This window comes from Lissotriton vulgaris, chromosome 2_1 (assembly GCF_964263255.1).
Source record: "Lissotriton vulgaris chromosome 2_1, aLisVul1.2, whole genome shotgun sequence".
Classification (NCBI taxonomy): Eukaryota; Metazoa; Chordata; class Amphibia; order Caudata; family Salamandridae; genus Lissotriton; species Lissotriton vulgaris.
In genome coordinates this window covers 32,972,850-32,998,091 of record NC_141687.1, presented here as the reverse complement: position 1 = coordinate 32,998,091, position 25,242 = coordinate 32,972,850, and the positions used below count along the sequence as shown (strand labels likewise).

General features: G+C 47.3%; 1 protein-coding gene across 1 annotated transcript in view; it reads right to left on the bottom strand.

Moving 5' to 3' along the window:
- DNAJB2 (DnaJ heat shock protein family (Hsp40) member B2) overlaps positions 1-25,242 on the bottom strand; it is a 245,720-nt gene that overhangs the window by 6,573 nt on the left and 213,905 nt on the right. Inside the window, exon 9 of the mRNA XM_086954386.1 lies at positions 1,271-1,510. Coding sequence (XP_086810512.1) covers positions 1,271-1,510 — 240 coding nt within the window. The remainder of the gene's footprint in view (positions 1-1,270; positions 1,511-25,242) is intronic.

Below are 25,242 nucleotides of genomic sequence, written 5' to 3'. Positions count from 1 at the left end.
CAGCACGGTGCCCAGTCAAGCACTTCATTTTACAAGCGAAGGTGATTACTGAAACCCTGAAGCAGAGATGGCTGCAGTTAGCCCATGGCCATGCAAGGAGTGCTACAGTGACTGGTGTTACTCTAGTCGCATGCGTTGAACGGGGCTGTTTCCATTTCACATTCCGATGAAGCTTGACTGAGTGCTACACCGTCTAGTGATGCCACTGCAGTCTGCCGTGTGTACTGCGCAAACTGGTGATGTCTAGCGCAATGCACACTAAATCTGCCATCCCAATCTTTGAGGTATGGTCAGGGGATGCCCAGCTGTGTGAGCTGCAATGTCTCATGCCCAGCAGTGTGCAATGGTCTGGTGATACCCAGTAATGGATCTGCACAATCAAGTGAAGCCTGGTATGAGTTTGACACCAGTGTGTGTGGTCATGTTTTTGTGATATCCTGTCACTGCGCTTTGCATGACAGAGTGAAGCCCATGCTGTGTGTGTTGCAGTTTAGGGATGCGCCAGAGTGTGTGGTGAGTGTGCGCTGCACGGTTTGGTGATGTCACAGCAGTGCACGGTATGATGTATATCACCCACAGCAGTCTGTGGTGCATGTTTTAGTGATGTCCACACGCTGTGCATTGCATGACACAGTGAAGCCCATACTGTGCGCGTTGCAGTTTAGGGATACACCAGTAACGTGCACTGGGCAGTCGGGTGATCTCCCTCCAATGATTGCTGCAATCGGAGTCTGATGCTTGATGCAAGGGTGCCTGTCACACCTCTGCATCTCCTGCTCATGTCAGACCTCATGCCAAGGTCCCTGGGTCAAGATAATACAAGCAAGTCTAGCAGCTGAGGATTGCCTCTTCACACTCTTGGCAAATCATTAACAGATTATACACCTGGATTTTGCCTCTTTCTTTTTGACTTCAGGACTTTTCGGGCCACTTTCTGTCGTGGTTGTCGCAGCCTCGCCTCTCAGCTTCCCCCCACTCATCTTTTCCATTTCTGCCTCTTGGCCCTTTGCTGTTGCTCCCTCTTCAATGTCTGGAGTTTTGGCTTTTCTCTGAGCTCCACTGTTGTCTGCTTCTACCTGAGTTTTCTGTTTCACCCCCAATGATTCTCCTTTTGTCTGCACTGGTCCACCCTCAGCTCTACCTCCTTGATTCCCCAAACTCTTTAGTGCACCACTGGCTGACGACCTCGCTTCTCCCTCTCTTCTGCCCTGGTGGACTTTGCCAGGTCTTGGCTCCTTCCCTTCTCTTTTGGGTTGAGCTTCATGCACACCTGCTCGGTGTTGGCTAGCCTCGATTTCAGACAGACTGTAGGCCAAGGCAAGCTGCAGATCTTCATCGTCCTCATCTTCATCTTCGCTGTCCGTGTTGAAGGATGCTGGTACAGCGCTGCGGGAATGCTGTGTGCTGGGCTGAAGGGATGGCGGCGGCTTGGTATGGGTACGGTCAGCAGCTTCTGCATGGTGCTGCCGGAGACTCATCTCAATAGCCAATGCCAACTCGTCCTCAACACCTAAAAGAAATGAAAGCAATGAAAGTGGAGCCAAACTTGGAAAGAGCAACTCGTCCTTAACACCTCTGCAAGAAAAGGACACACACTAATCAACTTCGGATACCATGATCACCACAAACAGAAAATGACAGATGATAACCAGTAGTAAACGTCTGTGAAGACAACATTAATACAGAGCTAACCTCAACAAAACACAATTCAGAGTCACCAGCTATGAGGATTCGCAGCACCGAACTTTCAACCCCATCAAATGCTGTACTCAGCCGTCGAAAGAAGCGACCTACAGTACCTGGTTCACTAAGAGTAGTAAGGAAGGTTGCTTTAGATGACCTCTAAAAGCCTTGAGATGGGCTGATGTGAAAGTGAAAACTGGATTTCTAATGATCCTATAACAGGAAGTAAACGATGAAAGAAAGGGCAGCTGCTGTATTAGTGTTAAAAGGCTACTTTTATCGTATGTAGGTGTTTTAAATGTAACCTTACATGCCACTCCTATATGCCAGATAAACTGCGAAGAGCATTACTTCAACTCCTCCTGTGAGAGTCTTTATGAAGGAGCAGCACTCCCATGTACAAGAGCATGGATGCATGAGGGGGCATAGCCACCCATGTACAAGAGCATGGATGCATGAGGGGGCACAGCCACCCATGTACAAGAGCATGGATGCATGAGGGGGCACAGCCACCCATGTACAAGAGCATGGATGCATGAGGGGGCACAGCCACCCATGTGCAAGAGCATGGATGCATGAGGGGGCATAGCCACCCATGTACAAGAGCATGGATGCATGAGGGGGCATAGCCACCCATGTACAAGAGCATGGATGCATGAGGGGGCATAGCCACCCATGTACAAGAGCATGGATGCATGAGGGGGCATAGCCACCCATGTACAAGAGCATGGATGCATGAGGGGGCATAGCCACCCATGTACAAGAGCATGGATGCATGAGGGGGCATAGCCACCCATGTACAAGAGCATGGATGCATGAGGGGGCACAGCCACCCATGTACAAGAGCATGGATGCATGAGGGGGCACAGCCACCCATGTACAAGAGCATGGATGCATGAGGGGGCACAGCCACCCATGTACAAGAGCATGGATGCATGAGGGGGCACAGCCACCCATGTACAAGAGCATGGATGCATGAGGGGGCACAGCCACCCATGTACAAGAGCATGGATGCATGAGGGGACATAGCCACCCATGTACAAGAGCATGGATGCATGAGGGGGCATAGCCACCCATGTACAAGAGCATGGATGCATAAGGGGACATAGCCACCCATGTACAAGAGCATGGATGTATGAGGGGACATAGCCACCCATGTACAAGAGCATGGATGTATTGGGGGCACAGCCACCCATGTACAAGAGCATGGATGTATTGGGGGCACAGCCACCCATGTACAAGAGCATGGATGTATTGGGGGCACAGCCACCCATGTACAAGAGCATGGATGCATGAGGGGGCACAGCCACCCATGTATAAAAGCATGGTTGTAATAAGGGGCACAGCACTCCCATGTACAAGATACACTCCGAAGAGCATCACTGCAACCTCACCCATGAGAGCATTTATATATGAAGGGACACGGCACTCACATGTACATGAGCATGGATGTATGTGAGGGCAAAGCACTTCCATGTGCAAGAGCATGGATGAATGAGGGGGCATATGACTCCCGAAGAGCATTCCCGTACCATGGAATTGTTATGTTATGTTATGTTATGTTATGTTATGTTATTTTTTTATTTAGTATAGCGCAACGGTTACTCAAAAAGAGAATCCCGGCGCTTTAGGTAAGGTGAAACTGGTTTCAGAATAACACAACACAGATAAAAACAGATAAAAGTCCACAAAAGAAACAGGGCTACAGGCAAACCTATTGAGAGAACAGCCAGGTTTTGAGGCAATTGTAAAAGGCAGCGCACTCCTACTCCGATGCTCTACCTCAGTCCTGGCTGTGAACGCAGGGATATAGTAAGGGAGTGAAGCACCATGAAGGGGCAGTATTTCTATATTAAAGACACATTCTGACAAGCAAGAAGCATAGGAAGCATTTCTAGTTTGCTCCACCATATCGAAAACCTCCAAACAAACTCAGAGCAACACAGAACACACCACTCTCTGAACTCTTACCCTAGCAGTCTCTGGGAACTGAGAGCTTTTTAGGAATACTGAAAGACCCCCTGAACCACATTTGTAACACCAGATACAGGTCTGTTTGTTCACATAGGAAAGTGAAGGCAGCCCTTGTAGCTCCAACCACCAGCAGTCAAGACTGAAGAGGTGACAGCCACAGGCGCAGTAGCCATGTGCGGTCCTGCTACTCAATGAATTATTTGGACAAACCCAGAACATTTTCCTGCTCACCATCACAGTTACATTTACTGCTGGTCACTAGGGGTCCATCTAAAGTGGAAATCCCTTCAACAGGACGACTACCATCAACATGGCCTGGTCAAGCCATTATTAATGACTGGAGAGTGCAGGACTGTAGTCTTTGGGCACTGACCGTTTTACCTACACTTCCAGGCAGGGACAGAGCCTACACCTCACCTAGATGAAATCTGTGCTGTTTGCCATGACTGGGTCCTCTCAATCCCTCAGAGTGTGAGAGAGATATGGGAGGAATGCTTGGATCAGTAAGGAGGGAAGACCTAAAGCCTTTTGTGCGCATAAGAAACTCCAAGAGTGTACAGTGCTCCATAGTGGTGGGAGTCAGAGTGTGCTGGCTCTTATGTCTTGCTTGCCCTCCTGCGCTGCTCTCTTCACTCTGCCGCAGCCTCTAGTCAAGGGTTGTGTTCTTGATATGAAATCATTTACACATCAGTAGAGAGGGATTTCTGCGTCCTCATTCTTTGAATCAAGTCAGATCCATCACACAGAACTTGGTTCTGAGTGAAGCAACACAGCATTTGCACTTCATACAAATATTCAGAAAGGTGATGGGTTGCGGACCCATCCTCCATATTGTGGTCAGTTCTTGCAAGGGGAGGTGAGCCGGCATAAAATTCAGATTGGCTGAAGGGATCCATTATACAAATCTACTGGACATCCAGGGTAGCCCCCCATCACGAAGGACACCACAGTTAACTTGTGTACCTCCTTGGAATTCCAGTTTCCATGGAGATGAACAATACCAACAGTAAGATGCATTTGGTACTGATCGGATACAACCCCACATGTTTCAGGGCAACTCTACATTTTACAGGGCATGTTTGTTTAGCCCGCACTTCTGCGGCTTCAAAAACCATAAGCTGTCGGTGAGCCAGGCGAGCCATTCGTCTGCCCCAGCAGAGGAAAGGACAGATGCAGAACATTTGGTCCTTTTTCACAAATGAGTAGGGAGAATACTCTAGGACAGAGTAAAATGATTTGTTGTGGCTGAGACCCGATGTTGGACTTGGCCCTTCTGGCAGGTTCACCCCTACATTTTTTTGCTTTCCATTGTGACTTGGTGCTAGTTATTTTTGGCCTCTGCGCACTTTCACTGTGTCCCAGTGTAAAGTGTGTGCACACTCTGAGTGCGTGTGGTGAGACTGGCCTGCCCTCCCATAGGAATGCATGGGGAATGTATGTGTCCATGTTAGTTCCTGATGCGTGTGGAGTGCAGGGTCGAGTTTGGTATGTGTGGACTTGTGTGATTAAATGCTGCGCGATGATGTGTGTGGCGTTATTGTGTCTAATGTGGAAGTGCCACTTCTAGAAGTTGGCATGTCTGTGTAATTTATGTGAATTGGCTGTCTGGCTTGTGATTGGCTGGAGCTTGCTGGTGAGCCTAGCTCCAGGAGTCAGGATGGGTCTGCCCCGGTGGTGAGTGGAGAGATCTGCATGACTGATGTGAGGAAGGAGTGCACCGGGGACCTGAATAGGCTGGGCTTTCCCCACACAATGCTGGCTCCGCTCCCTGTGGTGCGACTGATGACCCTAGCCTGGCCAGTGAATAAGAAGAGGGGCTGAGCACATCAGAGTACTCCAAAACCAGCCACGACTGGTCTTCCCCCACGCTACAGACACAGACAAAGGAGGTATGTGTATAAAAAGGGGCTGTGACCTCATGTAAGTTGTTCTTCCCTGGATCCTATCTTAAGGGGGGGCCTGCTGCTGCTGCTGGGTGCCAGGAGGACCGCCACTGGGACTGCCTCCCTGCCTGGAGGGCCCTGTGAGCTGGCCCCTGGGCCCAGCCTTTGCCCCCCGCCCCTTTTCTTCCTAAGGATTTTTGTGCTGAACCTTTGCCTACAGCGCCTGGGATGCGCTGTATTCCACTTTTCAGGAGCCCTGTACTCCTGGCCCCAGAAGAAGTAGAGCCAGTGGAGCTGCATTTCCTTGGGAGGGAATCCCGGGTGTGGGGATCCCGCCCCCCCTTTTGCTCCTTGCGGTTGCCCACCCCGCTCATTTGTGGAGTTGAGTTGCGCAGGTGCCCACCCTGCGTCTGCGTTTTGTTTTTATAATTACAAGCAGGTGCCCACCCTACGTTTTGTGCATCGAGGGAGCCTACCCCTCATTTGAGGCAGATTCAGCGCCGCCCTGCCCTCGACGAACCGGAAGTGGTTCCGGCGACCCCGGAAGCCAGGCAAACTGTGGCGTGACGTGAGCGGGGCCGCAACAACTAGGAAGCTGACGGGAGCCCATCCCGCGCTCTGGTGCGGAAGAGAGAGGTACAAGCGCCTCTAAGTGCGGAGGAGGACGGGAGTCCCCCCGCATCCTGAAGAGACTGCCAGGAGCCTTGCTGGCTCCCCAGAGAAGTCCCGGTTCCAGAAAAGGGACCTGGGTGAAGAGGAGTCTCCCCTCACGGTATTGCCAGTAAGTGGATGCCGGCTGAGGGGGGGGGGGGGTGGGGAGGGGGAGCGGAAACCGAGGCACCACTCCGGTGCCTTTGCCAGAGCAGCCCCGGTGAGCAGAGGGCTGCTCCAACGAAACCAGCCCCATCAGAGCGGCCCCGGAAGGCAGAGGGCCGCTCCAACTTCGTGGGCATTTCCATGGTCTTCAGAGTCCCCAGAGCGGGACTCCAACGACTCTAAGGGCATTTTTGGGGGTAGAGCGGCCCCGGCTGGCAGCGGGTCGCTCCCACATTTGTTGCCACATTTGTTTACTTCTAGAGCTTTGTGTGGCTCTATTGGGGGCATTCCTTGGCTATCCAGAGCCCCGTGGCTCCAACGTCGTTCTTGGGGGCATTTTGGAGGGTAGAGCGGCCCCAGTGAGTAGCGGGCCGCTCCCCCAGTGTGGGGCACAGTATTTCAGAGCCCACGAGGCTCCCACATTTTTTTGGCCCTATCCTGTTCATTTCAAAGCACCGAAGAGAGCCAGGAGGCACGCTGGTGCCAGGCTCCCTGCTACAGCTGCCCAGCACTTAGTGGGCAGCTGCTTCGTTTAGGCTTTGTGCAATCTTCCTTGGCTGCCCGCGCAGCCTGCCCGGACATTGTGGACACAGGGCGTTTCAGCCCCTGAGAGGCCAATTGGTCTGGGGGACAGTTCTGGTGTTGTGCCCTTGCGTGGGGTACATGTTTTTGGCCCCATGTGATCTTTTGCGCAGTTGTGATTACCTGCCTAATGTGATTTCTGCATCATGTGTAATGTCTTTGTGCCTATACCTATGAAAGTAAGTTGATGCTTAGGAGGTTGTTTTTCCTAGCATAGGTTATGCTAGTGAGTTCATGGTTCCCTGCGTGATATTTTCCTCAGGTGGTTAGGGTTGGTAGGTGATACTTACCTTTTACCAGTGGTTACTGGTTGCGTGCTACATTTGCTATTTGGTGCTACAGTTAATATATGTGAAAATTCTACCAAGTGCTAGTTCTAAAAGTGCTTATTCCTGACAGTGGTCCCTGTGGCCCTGTCCTGTATATATAATCCCCTGTAAATTCTGCCCGGGCCTTTGGCACATTGTAAAGTGTGTATTTATTATCTAATGTGTTTTTGTATAATTCAAAGGCTATGTTTATATATAACCTTGTGTGGAATTTCCTTTGTGATGGGCCTTGGGGGTTGTTGCTGGGTGCGTGCGCAAACGCTTTACACCTTGCCTCTGAGATAAGCCTGCTGCTCGTGCCAAGCTACCAAGGGGGTGAGAGCAGGGGTTATCTTGGCGGGTGACTTCCTTGCCCTGACGTAGAATGGTGATTTCTACCTGGCTTTGGCGCAAGCCTTAGCCAACCGGAAATCGCCATTTCTAACACCCGACATAGGAAGTACTCCGCCTGATGTGCCAAGAACCTTTATCATTTAAAGCTTTAACTACAGACATAGCTGCTCTAGCTGCACCCAGAAGTTTTGGCCTTCAAAATGTTACCAAGATTGGAGAAATGTTTCCATGGCCCTGCCCGACCGAAAAATCACCAACCTCCAGAAAACGGCTCTCAAACTTCTCTTGTCACCCTGAAAGTAGACCTACGGCATGTTTGAGGGCATAAGAGGCGCAAAGAAGCTTCCAGTGTGGACCACTGTTGAATTGTGCACCTCTCATAAACCCTTCTCTATGTTTGGCTCTAATGTTGCCTTTTGATGTACCCTGCCGCTTTTTCCCACTGTGCTCACCAGTGTACTATCTGACAGTCGAGGCATCATTGCCTGCCTGCAGCTTTGTCCCCACCTACTGTGACCCTCTGAGACCCCTGTACATTGCCATTACAAACATTGAGGGTTTTGGGACATCAGAACTCCCAGACTTCTTGCTGCAGTCTTCGCTGAATGGTGCCACATCCCAGCCAAGTAGCTTCCCTACTAGGAGCCTTATAAATCTCTATTGTCTCAATGCAGATTTCACAAGACGTCTGCAGGAGTACACGGAGGACCAGTGGACTCAATGTGTGACTGACGCAGTAAGAGACACCTTTGTGGTCATCTCCGTGGTGAGTAAAAGCAAAAGAAATAATCAAGAGTACACAAAGATACAAAGCAGGCTCCCAAGCGCACAATATGGGTGGGCGACACCTGGACGATCCACGGATTCAAGGGAAATGGAACTCAGAGCAGTCCATCTGGCCCTGAATCATTCAAACCAGCACTGAAGCTCAATAACACGAAGGATCAGGTGAACAAGACTACGATGGTGGGTGAACCACACAAGAGAAGAGGAATGTGGTCTTGGCCGTCCTGCGGGAAGATCAAACCAGACGGCACTGAAACATGCAGCGTGACTTGAGTTACAGGCATTCTCCTGACATGTGTACAAAATGAAGAGGCCCATACTAATCAGAAGGTTACCTCAGAGCATTGTCAGCAATGTCCCCATCAAATCTTCAAATATTGGGGAAAACATCATCTTGGTCCAGGTACCATTTTCAGAAAATGTCAAAAGCTTGAATTACGCATCCCCATCATGCGAAGCCCGATCGAAGTGTAATATGCTGCTGCTTGATGGGTCAGGGAGTTTTCTCAAAGCTTTTATTCCAATGTATTTCGTAGATTGGGAGATCATAAACCTGAAGAAAGTCAGAGCAAGTGTCAACCTGGAAGCTCCAGCGTGGTGATTCCAAGGGTGCGTCGTAGACCTGCTTCACATGTCAGGGCAACCACAAAGGAAACGGATGTGCACAGGGGAACGTCTGGCCAGGGCACTGGCTAAATACTCACATCACTGAAGTAGGCAGGTAGGCTCCTGAATACCTCCCTTGTGTTTCACCTGAATTTACTAAAGAGCCTGATCCTCTGCAGGAAGCTACAAGGCTCTCCACCAGGTCTTCTCGTTCATTCAAATCTGCATCATGAAAACATTGACTCAGTGATGCACTAGAAAGAGTTTTAAACAGTCTCTTGAGGAGACCCATCCCCTACCACCTCACTACTTACGGCACCAACCACTCCCAAAGCGAAGTCCAGGCCAAGGGCAGACCTGCCCTCCCATGGGAGTAAGATGATGGCTAAGTCACTGCTCTTATTTGGCTTTTTCGCATCTCTTTAGCCAGAAGGAAAGGGAAGGCGACGGTACCTTCCTCTTTGCTAGTTACTGTTATGAAACAGAGACACTCCTCTTCGTTGGATAATTTTCTTGCTGTTGGGGATATTAACACCTTGGCTGCTAGGGGTTTTCCCCTCCTGTGCTGATCCTTAGTGAACTCCATTGTTCATGACGAGCTCAGCTCGTCACAAGCACAGCTCAACCGTGCCTCATGACGAGCTGAGCTCGTCTTGAGCAGCGAAGGGGTTAATGATGATATTTCTAAAGTGGATCCGCTGTAAAGTGCAATCACCAATGTATATTTACTAGGGGAGGATCTAGTGGCTGAGGCACTCGCCCATCACCTGAATCATCCTTGTCCTGAAGCAAACGCTACCCCAGCGCCTAGGAATGAATCCCCTCAATGTACAGCTGGGGAAGTGCGGGTGGACACCAATCTTTCAACCAATCAAGCACAATCATCAAACCTTGATGAGTTTATGGGAGCCAAAACTTTGGGCAAAGTGGAGGTTTTTTCAGAACCAGCACTAAATATTATTAGAAGTTAGCTTTTGTTTATAGATTCTCATTTTTTCAAAGCTTGTTAAGAGTTCTGTCTTTCTGGATGCCTTTAAGATGACGGACTCTTGTTCTATCTGAGCCTATTAAACCATATTACATTAATTTGAGCTCCGAAGTGAGATGGATCAGCACATAACAGAGCCCACCATTCGTCGTCAGACAACAGTCATCCAACAGGGGAATCTGATTTACCAGTCATTTATCTTCTCCAACAGGCAGCCTGGTCATGCCATGGTCTTAAAATGTCAAGTTACTTACCTTCTGTAAGGAATATGCTACTTACCAGTATGCATCTGTTCTTGGCATGTAGGGCTGCTGACATTCATATCTGTGCATAGATGGCCGGCTAGTGTTGGGTCCGGATGATTTCACATTGTTGTCCTGGAAGAGTCTTTGAAGTATCACGAGATAGGTGGCTCCTCCCCTGGACTAAAGTGCGCATGGGCATCCTCTCCATCCTCAGATTGTTTTTGCCATTTTGGCAGAGATGGAGTATAGTACAGTAAGAGATGTCCATGCAAAGAGTGAATGCTGCAGCTGTGACAGGCACCGGGGAGGTGGGTGGGCGATATGAATGTCAGCAACCCTACATGCCAAGAACATATGCATACTGGTAAGTAGCATATTCCGTTCGAGTCATGTGGGATGCTGAATTCATATCTGTGCATAGGATGTATAGCAGTATCTCCCTTAGCGGTGGCTACCTGTGTCAGCTGCAGCAGTCTGCAAAAGAGTTTTGAGAACAGCCCGTCCTACAGCAGCTTGCTGTTTCGTATGTACATCTACACAATAGTATTTTGTAAATGTATGTGTTGTTGTCCATGTGGCTGCTTTACAAATATCGTGTAAAGGAATATTACCCAGGAAAGCCATGAATGCCCCTAGCTTGCGTGTGGAATGCACCCTAGGGGGAACTGTTAAGGTGCGTTTGGCCTTTAAATAACATATTTGGATGCATTTAACGATCCAGCTGGCTATACCTGATTTTGAAATAGGGTTGCCTTTGTGTTGCGGTGAGAAAGCAACAAACAACTGTTTTGTTTTTCGAAATGCCTTAGGTCTGTCTATATAGTATAGCAGAGCTCTTTTGACGTCTAGAGTATGCAAGGCCCTTTCAGCTACTGTCTGTGGATTTTGAAAGAACACTGGCAGTTCGATGGTTTGATTTATGTGGAAATGGGATACCACCTTTGGCATGAATTTAGGGTTTGTTTTGAGAACTACTCTATTTGCAGGTATTTGGATGAATGGCTCTTGAACAGTTAGGGCTTGGAGCTCGCTAACTCTTCGAAGCGAAGTAATGGCAATAAGGAAAGCCACCTTCCAAGTAAGAAATTGTATTTCGCATGAGTGTAGTGGTTCAAAAGGTGGGCCCATAAGTCTGGTTAAAACCATGTTTAGATTCCAGACTGGTGAAGGTGGGTGTCTTGGAGGAATTACGCGTTTGAGTCCTTCCATAAACTCTTTAATTGCTGGCACCCTAAATAATGAAAGGTGTTGCCTATTTTGAAGATATGCTGCTAACGCAGCTAAATGTATCCTGATGGATGAATAGGCTAAATTGCAGCGTTGTAGGTGCAAGAGATAGCAAATGATGTTTTGAGTAGAAGCATCAAGTGGGTTTATATCATTGTTTCTGCAGTTAATGACGAAACGTTTCCACTTAGCTGCATAACATGCCCTGGTAGTGGTTTTTCTTGCCTCTTTCATAATGTTCATACAGTCTGGAGGCAAGTTTAGGTATCCAAACTCTAGGATTTCAGGAGCCAGATCGCCAGGTTCAGCTGTTGCGGATCTGGATGTTGGATTTCTCCATGGCTCTGAGTTAGAAGATTGGGTGTGAGTCTCAGTCTTTGATGAGGCACCACTGACAGTTCTAGGAACGTTGTGTACCATGGTTGCCTCGCCCACGTGGGAGCAACTAGGATTAGCGTCAGTGAATGTTGTCGTAGTTTGCGTGCCACTGGCGGTATTAATGGAGCTGGGGGAAAAGCGTACGCAAATTTGCCTGACCAGTTCATCCATATCGCATTGCCTTGCAACTGTGGATGTGGGAACCTGGCGGCAAAGTACTGGCATTTTGCGTTTTCGCTTGTGGCAATCAGATCTATCTCCGGGTGTTCCCACTTCCGGAAGAATGGTTGGAGCACTTTGGGGTGAATCTCCCATTCGTGCATTTGTTGACTGTGCCTGCTGAGCAGGTCGGCTACTTGATTGTCCTTGCCTGTGAGGTGCTTTGCGATAAGAAATATGTTCCTTTGAATGGCCCACTTCCACATTGCTTGAGCTATGTGCGACAGCTGTGGCGAGTGTGTTCCTCCATGTTTTTGAATGTAATACATAGCTGTCATGTTGTCCATCCGGATCAACACGGTTTTGTTGCATAAGTGTGTCTTGAATGCTTTTAGGGCTAGAAAGATAGCCATCAGCTCTAGAAGGTTGATGTGCATCTTCTTCTGTTGTACAGTCCAGAGTCCCAGTACTGTGTAGTATAGGACATGGGCTCCCCATCCTAGTAGGGATGCGTCCGCGGTTAACACTATTTGTGGGACGGGCTCTTGGAACAGTTGTCCTTTGCAAAGGTTTTGTGGATTCCACCAATGCATAGAGTTGTATGCCCGACTGGTCACCAACACTAGGTCCTGTAATTGCCCTTGAGCCTGGTTCCACTGCCTTGCTAGGCACACTTGTAGAGGACGCATGTGTAGTCTGGCATGAGGGACTATGAATATGCATGAGGTCATCATGCCTATTAGTTGCATAAACACTCAAGCTGGTACTGAGTGTTGGGGCCTGAACTTCTGGATCAATGATAGCATGCAGTTGATCCGTGCTGCATTGGGGTATGCTTTTGCTGCCAGTGTATCTATAGTTGCTCCAAAGTATTGTTGTACATGGGAGGGTTGCAGATGTGATTTGGGATAGTTTAGTGAGAAGCCTAAACTGTGCAGGAGATGGATGGTTTTTGACATGTGGTTGGCGCACTGCTGGGCCGATGGAGCGTGTATTAGCCAATCGTCCAGATATGGGTACACATGGATGTGTTGCCTCCTGAGATGTGCCGCCACTGTAGCTAGACATTTGGTGAAGACGCGTGGAGCTGTTGTGACACCAAACTGTAGTACTTTGACTGGTAGTGCTGTCCTTGTATGGTGAACCTGAGATACTTTCTGTGAGCAGGGTGTATTGGTATATGAAAGTATGAGTCTTTGAGGTCCAGAGTTGCTAGGAAGTCTCCCTTGCGGAGCAATGGCAAGACTTGCTGGAGAGTGAGCATATGAAAATGCTCCGACAAAATGTACAGATTGAGGAGCCTGAGGTCCAATATTGGTCTGAGAGACCCGTCCTCCTTTGGAATTAGGAAGTACAGGGAGTATACTCCTGTTCCTTGATGTTGTAGAGGGACTGGTTCTATGGCCCCCTTTTGCAGCATACTGATGACCTCTTGCTGCAGTAGTGTTAAATGTTCCTGTGACATTGGAAGTTGCATGGGTGGTATGTTGGGTGGGGTTGAGGTGAGTTCTAGGCAATAGCCATGTTGGATAATTTGCCTGACCCACTTGTCTGTTGTGATATTTAACCAGACTGGCAGAAATTGTTGTAGTCTTCCCCCGACCGGTGTTATATGGTCTGGGGGTAGTGCCAAAAAGTCACTGTTTGGTGTTAGTGGAGGATCTATTTGCGTTTTCTCCACAACCCCTTCCTTTGGTGTTATTGCCTCTGTATCCACCCCTGTTAGTGTTTTTGCTATAAGTGGATTGCGTGTTACTTTTGTAGCTGGAGGATTGCTGTGATGTATTACTTCGCGCTCCTCCTCTATAATTGGAGCGACGATAGGAGCCCCGGTGTTGTTCGGACTGGAGAGCTCCCAAGGACTTTGCTGTTTCCGCATCCATTATCATTTTGTCCAGGATTGAGCCAACTGCTGGACCAAATAAAAAGTCTGGGTTGATGGGCTGATTAAGAATTGTGGATTGAACTTCATTCTTAAAGCCTGATATGCGGAGCCATGCGTTTCGCCTCAGCAGTACACTTGTATTGATGGATCTGGCCGCTGTATCTGCCGCGTCTAGGGCACATTTAAATGAGGCATTGGTGATGAGCTTTCCCTCCTGGATAAGTTCATCTGCCTGCGGTTTGTAGGGATCAGGTAAATATTGGAGAATTTCTTCTAAGCTGTCGTAGTGTGCCCTGTCATATCTGGCCAGCAAGGCATGTGTATTGGCAATTCTACATGAGTTTGCTGCTTGAGCAGCTACTCTTTTGCCGGATGCCTCAAAGATCTTTGACTCTTTGTCCGGAGGAGCAGCCTCTCTGGTAGTTTGTGAATTAGCCCGTTTACGTGCGTTGGATACCACTAGGGAGTCTAGGGGTAGCTGACACTTGAGGCATGTAGGATCTATAGGTGCAGCCCTATATTTCTTTTCAATTCTAGGGTTTATGACCCGTGCCCTAGCAGTGTCCTTAAAAATGTCATATGCGTGTTTTAAGACCCCCTTCAACATGGGGAGTGTTTTGACATGTCTCTCAGATGTTGTAAGTGTATCGAAGAGAAAGTCTTCTTCAATAGCATCAGAGTGCATCTCTACATTATGGTAGGTAGCTGCTCTATCAAGTAAAGAATTAAATGCCACAGTATCTTCTGTGGGTGATGGCTTTGTTGGGTAAAGTGCAGGTTCTGAAATGGGCAGAGCCCCTTCATTGTCTGGCTCTCCTCCTGCACCCCATAGCTGTTGGTCGGGGTCTCCAGTTGGGTTTTGCGGATAACCAAACCCCACATCTGCATCCTGATCTTCATCTGGGTTGTATCTCAAAAAGTATTGGAGAGGTAGCACAGTCTCTTTTCTTTTTGAGTGGTATTCTAGGAAAGTCCTCTATTGGCAAAGGTCTTTTCTTTTTTGTATAAACAGTCACTTTACCAGTTACTGGGTTAATGTACAGTTTTGACTGGTCTTCTGTGGCGGGGTCTGGGTGAATACGCTCGTCCTCCACATTTTTTGGCTTGGTTGCAGCAGCCTTTGGTGTGCTGGTCTTTGGATCGATATGCTTAGGAGTTTCAACCGTTTTTTGTGGGTGGATTGGTTTTTGATGTTTGTCGACGGATTTTGTCGGTTGAACGTCTTTGACTGGCTTCACCACCTTCTTCGGTCCGAGCGGTTTGGTCGGTTCGACAGTGTCTTTAAATGTTTTAGGTGTTTTAGGACTTGGCTCAGTGTCCTTTTTCGGTTCGAGGCGCTTCGGCTCGACTGCTTTCTTCAGTTCCACCCTAGGTTTCACTTTCGTCGACCGCTTTTGACCCCTTGCCGATGCTACCTTGCTCGATTCGACGTGCTTTGCTTTTGTGTTCGATTCGATGTGCTTTTGCGTCGAATCGACGGTTTTTGGCCGTGATGTGGACACGACGGCTTTAGGTTTCGAGCTCGACTCGACAGCTTTCGGTTTCGAAGTCGACTCGACGGTCTTTGGCTTCAAAGGCTGTGTTGGAGCTAGGGCCTTCGGCTGGATGACCTTAGGTTTAATTACTTTTGTTTCGACGACTTTGGGTCGACGAGTTTCGGTTTCAATGGAACCGGTGCCGTATGACGTGTCTCAGAAAGCTCTTTGAATATGTTCTTAGCCGGGCTGTATGGCGGGGCTGTAGAACCCGAATGTTGATCTTGGCCAAGGCCTGCTGGCGATGCCTCGACCTGAGTCTCAAATCAAATCAAAATAACTTTATTCGGTTTTCAGTATGAAAGCCACAAAAGTACAAATTTACACAGTAAAAAACCTTTAAAAACGTTAAAAGTTCATCATCTGTTAAAATTAAAATCTCTTATACTAGACGATGCGTTTACTAGAGTCCATGTTAAGGCAGATTCTGAGTTTTCTCATAAGTTCATACGGTGTTTAAGGCACATTCTAAGGTAGTGTGCCACAGATTTTGACACTAGGGTATTCTCCAAAAACTGCAATGCCAAGTATGCTGGGCGGCATCTTCTGACCTTCATTACTTTTAAAATTGGTAAGATCCACCTCTTACGGAATGGCGTATAAAAAGTACAAAAGAAAAGGACATGAATTGTGGACTGAGGAGAGTTGAAGTCGCAAGGGCACGCTGTTGTATTATGTGTCCAGTTGTTCGGAGTAGGAAATGAAACCATGACATGGAAAAGATTGAACCTGAAACGGGTGAGAAGTAATTTTTCAAATTGGGTCAGGTCTTGCTGCAGATATGGTTGTATAGATGGAACAGTTTGTATCATAAGGCAGTGTTGTACTGATGGTTTGCCTATTTCTGTCATCAGCCGTGATTGGGTTAAGTGAGACAGGCATATCTTTTTTAGTTCTTTTTTCGCTATGTCTGTTACTGACTGCGGATCGTCAAAGAACCTCAAGAGACCAATATCTGCAAGGAAAGATTTTACGTAGTGTAGCCACTTTATCTTTTCCATATGCTCTAGGTTCATGCAGTCCTCAATAATTGCTCTTGTGAGTTTGCATTCATCCGTAGCCCATATTCTGCACCATAACATTATGGGTCGGATCTTGATGAGATCGGAGATATGATCCACTCCAAATTCTAAGTGGCATCCGAAGGTGGTCATGCTCTTTGGGACTGCTAATAAAAATTTGAGGAAAGAATTTTCAATTTTTTGGATTTGTTCTACGTTTGCTATTCCCCAAACTCCTGCCCCGAAGATGGCCGTGCTAATGCATTTTGCATTATAGATCTTTATCATCTCTACCAGGGGGTTTTTTCCTAGGCGAAGAGAGAAGGCTTTTAGGGCGCCCACTGTTCTTATGAGCGATAGCTTACGGGAGTTGATTACTTCTTTCCATTTGAACTCCTCATCGATGGTAATGCCAAGATATGGATACGTTTTTGTTCTTTCAAGGGGTAGATTGTCCACAAGGATTGTTTTCACCTTTTTCCCCTTGCTGCCGGCGTGCATCACAAAGGTTTTCTTTATGTTGACTTTCAAGTTAAGATTAGTCATAAAAGTGCAGTAGTTGTTTAAGGCTCTCTGTAGCTGAATCGGAGTTCGGGCAAGAATCACCGCATCGTCGGCGTATAACAATGCTGGAATTGGTCGCCGGCCTGCTGTTGGAAAGTCTTTTGTTCCCTGTAGCATTGCTGCCTCAAGTCCATTAGTGTACAGCGTAAATAAGAAGGGGGCCAGCACGCACCCCTGCCTGACCCCCTTCTGTATTGGGAAGCTGTCTGTGAGTTGTCCTTCCAGACCGTATCTTACCTTACCCGTGGCGCCAGAGTATAACTCACGTAGAAAGTCCACTATTGCGGGATCAATCCCCATTTCCAACATTATTAGCCAGAGTTTTGAATGTTCTACACAGTCAAACGCTGCCGTAAGGTCAACGTAGACCATGTGGAGACTAGTTTTTTTTACAGTTGTATATTTTGCGGCCAGTAAGGTTAAATTCAGAACTTGGTCCACGGTACTCAGGCCCGCCCTGAACCCGTATTGAAGATCTGAGAGGACCCCATGTTCTTTAGACCACTCCTGGAGACGATCAAGAAGTATCCTCCCTGCCATCTTTCCCACTGAGTCCAAAAGCGAGATGGGTCGGTAGCAGGAAGGACTGTCTCTGTTGCCTTTCTTGAAAATAGGGACCAAGATTGATGTTGACCATGAGTTGGGGAGATTGATTTCCTTGGCTGCATTCAGTACCTTTGTTAAAAGAGGGGACCAGAGATCGGGAAGAAATTTGTAGAGGTCCATTGGAACGGAGTCTGGACCTGGCGCTTTGCCATTTTTTGCTGACTTAATGGCCTTCTGTGTCTCGTTGATGGTGAAGTGTATTTCTAACGGGTATTTCACCAATGGAAGGACAGGTAGAGGGGCTGAGTCTCCAGTTTTTACCTCTCCAAAGACCCCTGAAAAATGCTGCACCCAGTCCTCTGCGTTTATTGCAATGTCTAAGGAAGGACCCTCATTGTTCCCAGCTAAGAATGGGGTCTTGACTATTCTCCAGAATGCTAGACTATCTTTTTGAGTACTGCTGTCTAGAAGCTGAGTCCAGAGGTTGCATTGTATCTCTTTTTTCCTTTGTTTAAGTGCGTGCGCATATGATTTCCTTAGTTTCACTATCTCTTCTCTGTTTCGTTCTTTCTTTGCTAGGGCTTTCTTTAGGTTAGAATAGGCTTTTGTACACTGGGTATTGAACCATCCTTTTCTTAGTGTGTTATTTTGTTTTCTGGGTTTGGTTAGTTTGTTTCCTATAGTTTTCACTATTGTGTCAATCGTTCAGAATTTCAGCAGCAGCAGCAGTAGGATTTAGGCAATTATCAATAAGGGTCCTGCATTTTTCAATTATTCTTTTACTGGTCAATTCTTGGTCTAGAATACCCCATTTTAGGGTGAAGCCGTTCAATCTGTTTAGCGTAAGTTTTTCTTGATGCAGTAGAGCAAAATGATCCTTTACTGGATTCTTGTAGTGGTCAGGCTCTAGGTATGTTAATTTAAGTGGATAGTGGTCACTGAGTGCGTTGTTATTCACTTCAAAGTGCTTTATACGTTCTGCGTTGATGGTGGAAACCAAGATATAATCGATTAATGTTTGAGCACCTCTTCCATGAAAGGTTGACGTAAATTGGGTTGTCGGTGTCATTATCATATTCGCAAACCCTAAATCTAGCTCAAACATGACGGCTTGTATATTAGTTCCTTCCTCCGTGTGTGAAAAATGAGTTAGAGGATTGTCCTGTTCATCGGTAATCCCACAAGTGGGTGCGTTACTTTTGCTGCAGATGTGAAGATTGAAATCGCCGCCCCAGATTATTGAGTGTGAAACTTTAGCATATTTGATTTTTTGCACGTTTGTTACTTCACTGATTTCGCTTAGTGCTTTAAGTAAGTCCATCGGGCTCATATTGTTATAAAAGTTTATTATTGTATAGATGACTTGATTAGTTACTTTAATGTTGATCACTTGGTAGTTCTGATGGAGTACTATAGACGTTATTTCCTGACAGGGCCAAAGGTTCGAGATGTATGTTATTAGACCCCCTTTGCTTCTCCCTGAGTGTGATTTTGTTGCTTGTGAGAAGTATGTTCTGTATCCCACCAGGTGGACTGGATCATTCAACCATGTCTCCTGAAGACATATTAAATCATTTGTGTGGGCCAAGTCCAGAAAGGCTTTCTCTAGATGCTTGGTTGCGAGACCCGCCACATTCCAGAATAACAGGTTCCTCTCAACGTTAATTGTATTGTCAGTAGGTTGGGTCGTAAGGGGGGGGGATGGTTCATGTACCGTTGAGTTTGGTTGATCTGCATTCAAGGCCGCTTCAGGCAGTCGTTTCTTTAAGGGAGATAGTGGCATTTTTTGCAGACCTGAGGCCAAATTGGCATGGTATTGCCTGGTTTTAATCTGGCTGCCTCCGTTTTGAGTTGCAGGTTTTGGGGTGGCGTCTTTTGTTCTTAGTTGTGATGGGCTTTGAGCCTTTCCAAGAGTCTTTGATTTAGAAATACTAGGTGATGAAAGTAATTGCATGCTAGTTTTAAGCGGATGACTTGGAGTGTGAGACTGAGATGGTGGTCAGTCGACCATATCTAGGCAGCTATAATGATTAAAAGTCGGAATTCCAGACCATGGTTTGTTGTACATTTGTTGATATGGTCTCCTGCCAAAATGATTCCAGTCGCCTCGTTCTCTGTGTTCGTATCCCCAATCCCCCTGAGGGTGGAACCTTTGGATATTTCCTTGTCCCCTGTTACCCTGGTGCCAATTTCTTGGACCTTTCTCGGGTTGACTCCAGGACCAATTTGATGGCCAGCTAGGGTCCTCGAAGCGATGATTTTGTCGAGGGTAGAAAAAGGAAAAGCGTTTATCATTTATTCCTTCATTATTTTCTGAGTGTCCCAAGAACAAATGTAGTCGACTGCCCGTGGATTTTCGAAATTTACTATTATGCAGTCTCCAAGGATTGTTTTTGGCTGGTGGCCTATCCAGGAAACCCTTCTTACCGTGGTTATTCTGGTGATGTTATTAGGGTGGTTGGGCCTGTTGATATTTAGCCAGTATCGCGCTTTATTTAGTAGAGACCAGGTGGGTTCATCTGTGTCTCTGCTTAATTCGGGGACACCCGTTAGTATGGCTACAAAAGGAGCTGCTTCCGGGGGGAGATTTACTACCTTTGGCCATCTTTTATTAGGTCGTTCTGGTTTACTGGTATGGCTCTGTGTTTGTTCGAGTCTGGGGGTGTTTGAAGTAGGTGGAATGGAAGGAGTTTTTGCCTGGTTGGCATTTGCAAACCGTGGGGCTTATAGTCGGTTGGTTTTGAGAGCCGGAAGTGGGTTTTACATTATTTTGATCAGGCTTTGTTTTCGCGGGATTAATCTGATTAGTTGATTTGTTTTCTGATTCTTTCACATTTTTCGTTATGGTATTTGTAGTGTTAGTGGTAGTCAGTTTATTGACTGATTGTTTTGATGAATTAGTAACATTAATTTTTCCAAGGTTGGTGGCAGTGCCTAGAGAGACAAAAAGATCGTTTTTCCTTGGGTTGGTGGTTGTTTTGGCAGAGACAATTAATATAGCCATTTGTTTTTCTATTATTTCGAGACTTTTTTGTAGGGGTTGTAGTTGAGGTTTTATTATTTCTGAAATTTCGTTTAACAGAGATGTATCTACCTTGGAGTGACTTGTACTTTTTGCCGTGCGAGGAGCCGACTTTTCTTGTCGATTCTGTTTGGTGTTAAGTCTGTTCGCATGGTCTTCAACTATGAGGACGTCGGAAATAATGTTCTTGGAGGATTCTGTAGTGTCAATGTTCTGTTGAGTTTGATGACTAGCGAGCAAAACAGAATCTGAGTTTGTGACAATTATGTGTGTTGGACTATTAGGTCGTGGTTGTGTATGAGTCTGCTTTTTAGGGATTGCTCCTTCCCTTATGCCTCTAGATTCTGACTGTGTTAAGTCATTATTTGTTGGTTGTAAGCTTGCAAAAATATCGGGGGTCAGTTCGAGATCCTGGAAGGATTGTGAGTTAGACAATTGTGAAGTTACTGATAGGTCAACAGTATTTGGTAGTGCATGCATTTCAACATTTGTTTCCGTAGTTGACTTGTTTAGAGGTACCGCGTTTGGGGTTTGGGCCTGTGCCAACATACCCATAGATGAGCGCCGTGCTTGGTCTAGCTCATATGAGACGCGGCGATTGATCATCAATACTGTTTGATCTATGGTTTCATTTACTTTGTGTAAAAATTGTTCAATAGGTCCAACAGTGGTTGTTATGTTTTTTTTCATGGTTTTGCTTCTGGAACCTCTTGTAGTCATTGTATAATGAATAGCCGGATAAGGTAAAATGTATAGATCTTGAGTTAGTTATGTGTCGTTAGAAGGAGTGCTACGCTCTTTTACTTCTTGGCAAACTTTTACTCGGAATTTTACCTTGGCTTAGGTGTTAGAGGGGTGCGCCCGGCCCGGTCTCCTCCGGTCTAGGACGGGCCTACCCTTGGCCCAGGCTTCGCCCAGCGTCCCGCGAGGGGGAGCAGTGACGCCCTTTATGCGCCTCCTGACGCGGCGTGCTGGGGGTGTGGCTGGAGACCACGAGGGCTGCCGGGATTTGTAGGCAGCCCCTCGCCTCGCTCCACTCGGCGGTCCCGCTGCAGGTGTTGGATTCAGCAGGACGGCGGAAGGGAGGCGGTGGGGAGTCTCAACAGCCTGCGGAGGGTTTTAGTGGAGGGGAGCCTTCCCCTGTCAGCTCTGAACAGTTCCCAATGGCAAGATGCAGGTATGGGCGAAATACAGCGTTGCGGCGTGTCACTGCTCGTTGCAGCAGTGACGCCCTTTATGTGCCTCCTGACGCGGCGTGCTGGGGGTGTGGCTGGAGACCACGAGGGCTGCCGGGATTTGTAGGCAGCCCCTCGCCCCACTCGGCGGTCCCGCTGCAGGTGTTGGATTCAGCAGGACGGCGGAAGGGAGGCGGTGGGGAGTCTCAACAGCCTGCGGAGGGTTTTAGTGGAGGGGAGCCTTCCCCTGTCAGCTCTGAACAGTTCCCAATGGCAAGATGCAGGTATGGGCGAAATACAGCGTTGCGGCGTGTCACTGCTCGTTGCAGCAGTGACGCCCTTTATGCGCCTCCTGACGCAGCGTGCTGGGGGTGTGGCTGGAGACCACAAGGGCTGCCGGGATTTGTAGGCAGCCCCTCGCCTCGCTCCACTCGGCGGTCCCGCTGCAGGTGTTGGATTCAGCAGGACGGCGGAAGGGAGGCGGTGGAGAGTCTCAACAGCCTGCGGAGGGTTTTAGTGGAGGGGAGCCTTCCCCTGTCAGCTCTGAACAGTTCCCAATGGCAAGATGCAGGTATGGGCGAAATACAGCGTTGCGGCGTGTCACCCGCAATGCTGGTGACACGCCGCAACGCGGAGTCGTCTTCAACCGCTACGATGTCTTGATCGTATTCTTCGAGATCGACTATTTGGTCCTCGTCCTCGGGGTAATCATCGGTCATAGACGGGCCTCCAGAGTTGAATGTATTATAAATCCCTTGAACTGTGTTGATAAAAAAGCGCGCCAGATTTTCACATTGTAAGTCAGACACTATGATGTTATTATGGTGCCGACCGCTGCATTTCTTGCCTCGCTGCTTGTCGATTCCGGATAGTCTTTTTCAACCGGAACTGGGCACGGCCAGGCAACTATCTTCTTTATGATCTGGAGATAGGCATTTGTTGCACACGGGATGCTTATCTGTGTGCGGGAACTTTGAGTTGCACTGCGGGCAGTATTTGAATGGACTTCGTTCCATCGCAGGCTGGTCCACGTGTTGTCGAGAAGGCCTCACGGCCCGATTTGACGACCGAAGTGCAATAGAAGTTTAGAAAGTGTATCAGTACCGAGCGCTGAACAATACCGACGGATCCGAAGGCCTTTTGGCCTTTAGAGAAAAGCTAGTTAATTCCGAACTTGGAGTGTTGTAAAGTACATCCGAACCGAATGGCGGAAAAAAACAATCTGAGGATGGAGAGGATGCCCATGCGCACTGTAGTCCGAAGGAGGAGCCACCTATCTCGTGATACTTCGAAGACTCTTCCAGGACAAGAATGTGAAATCATCCGGACCCAACACTAGGCGGCGATCTATGCACAGATATGAATTCAGCAGCCCATATGCCTCGAAACCAACCTTATCTGGTAAAGACATGATATCGACACCGATTCCTTACCTTTGAACTTCCAGGCATCAGGATAGACCCGGAAGATTTTTCGTGGCAGTACTCCTGCGGTCCGGTAGGTTGCGTTGGACGACTCGGCGTCATCGGCGTTGTGTTCGCTGTAGTCGGGACGTTCGCGTCGTCAACATAACCACCACTCAGGTGCATTGAGGTCAGTACTTTTCATGACTTTTCATGACTTTCCATGCCAGAAGTGCGGAGCCATGAAGTAACTGATCATTGTGTGTTAAAATGAACAGAAAGGGCCCTGAAGTAGGCAGAGTCTCCTTCAATAAGGCTAATCTTCTCTTTTCATTTTGGAACGCTTTCTTTAACACTGTATTTATTTCTGCGCCCAAGAACACCTTTATGAGTTCTGGCTCTGGTGGTGATTTTCCCCAATGTATGGAGAAATCCAGTTGAACTAGTGTCTCCATCACCTGCTGCATATGCTGTTTGCATAGACTGTAGGCGTTTGCTCTTACTAACCAGCCATCCAAGTAGGGGTAAACATGAATCCCCTGCCTTCTGAGATGTACTGCTACTGACTGCTGCTAGGCACTTTGTGAACACTCTTGTTGCTTATTTTAGACCGAAAGCCAGTACTTTGAATTGGTAGTGTCTTTTGTTGACCATAAACTTTAACAGCCTTGTGTGTCTTTTGTTCATCCAGAAGTGCAAGTATGCCTCCTTCAAGTCTATTTTGGCCATGTACCCGCCTTCTTGCAATTGAGGTATCACCTCTTGCAGTGTAGTTATTTTGAATCTTTGTGTTTTTATAAATTTGTTTAGAAACTTTTGGTCTAATATTGGTTGGAATTTTCAGTCTACCTTTGGAGTTAGGAAGTATGTTGAATACACTCCGTTCTTTTCCTTGCATGTTTCCCTTGAAGTTCCTGCACCTCCGTGAGTAGCTGAGATAAATATTTTTTTATGTATCTTTGGTTTTGGTCTCCTGTTTGGAGGTTGTTTTGTTAGCTCTATGCAGTAATCGTACTGTATTATGTTTAAGATCCATTTGTCTGATGTTATGTCCTTCCAACTTTTAAGGACACCTTTCAGTCTGCCTCCTACTACTGTAGTATGCTAGAGGAACTGCAAACTTACAGGGTGTTTCAGTGTAGGTGGATTTTCTGTGTGTACACTCATTCTTGTTGTGCAAGCTTTTGAATGCAGTCACTCAGCAGTGGTCTGTTGTCCGCCTCTCTGTGGCTGTCCTCTGCCATGTGGACGTCCTCGAAAGGATTGCCTTCCATGTTGATATTGCCAGTTCTGCTGCTGTCCCTTGCTAGCTCCTTGTTAAGTTTGATGTAAGGTAGTAGGTTGGTGTGTACCTCTACCGGCTGGTAGTGTGTACCTCTACACATGCCTCTGAACAGTAGAGACCTAGATGTCTCGTTGTCCTTTTTTTACTGATTGAGTTTGTAGTTCACCACACTTCCAAACAGTTGTTCGCCATTGAACGGTGAGTTAATGATATTACTTTGCACTTCTGGTTTGAAGCCTAATATTCTCAACCATGAAGCTCTCCTTTCCGTGATGCCAAACATTATTTGTCTGCTTGATGTCTCTGCGGCATCTAGGACTGATTTCAAACATGCATTAGCAATGTTTTTTCCCTCTTCCACCAAGTGGCTAGTTCTCCTACCTCCTCCCAATGTTGATAAGCAGGTCTGTTTAGCAATGCATTTGAATGAGCTATGAGCCGTTGGTTTACTGCACTTTTCTACTTTCCTCTCTACAAGGTCCATCCTTTTGCTTTCCTTGTCTGGAGGTAGACCTGCTGTTGGCACATTTGCCCTTTTCCCTGCTGTGGAAGCAATAATAGAGACAGCTGGTACAGACCCTCTGGTGTATATAGGGTCTTTAGAGTAGTTATTCTACTTCTTTTCAGCTCTTGGTGTGATAGCCTTGCATGTTGCAGGCTCTTCGAAGGCCTCCTATCCCTGGTCCAATACACTTGGCAGCATTGAAAGTAATCGATTTCTTGATTGTGATGGCATCAAAGTCTCTAATAAAAAACAAGACTTTGGTGGGTGTGGCATCTGAACTGAATAACAGCGAAAGGATACATTTTGTTAAGAATCCGTGATATCATGAGGTA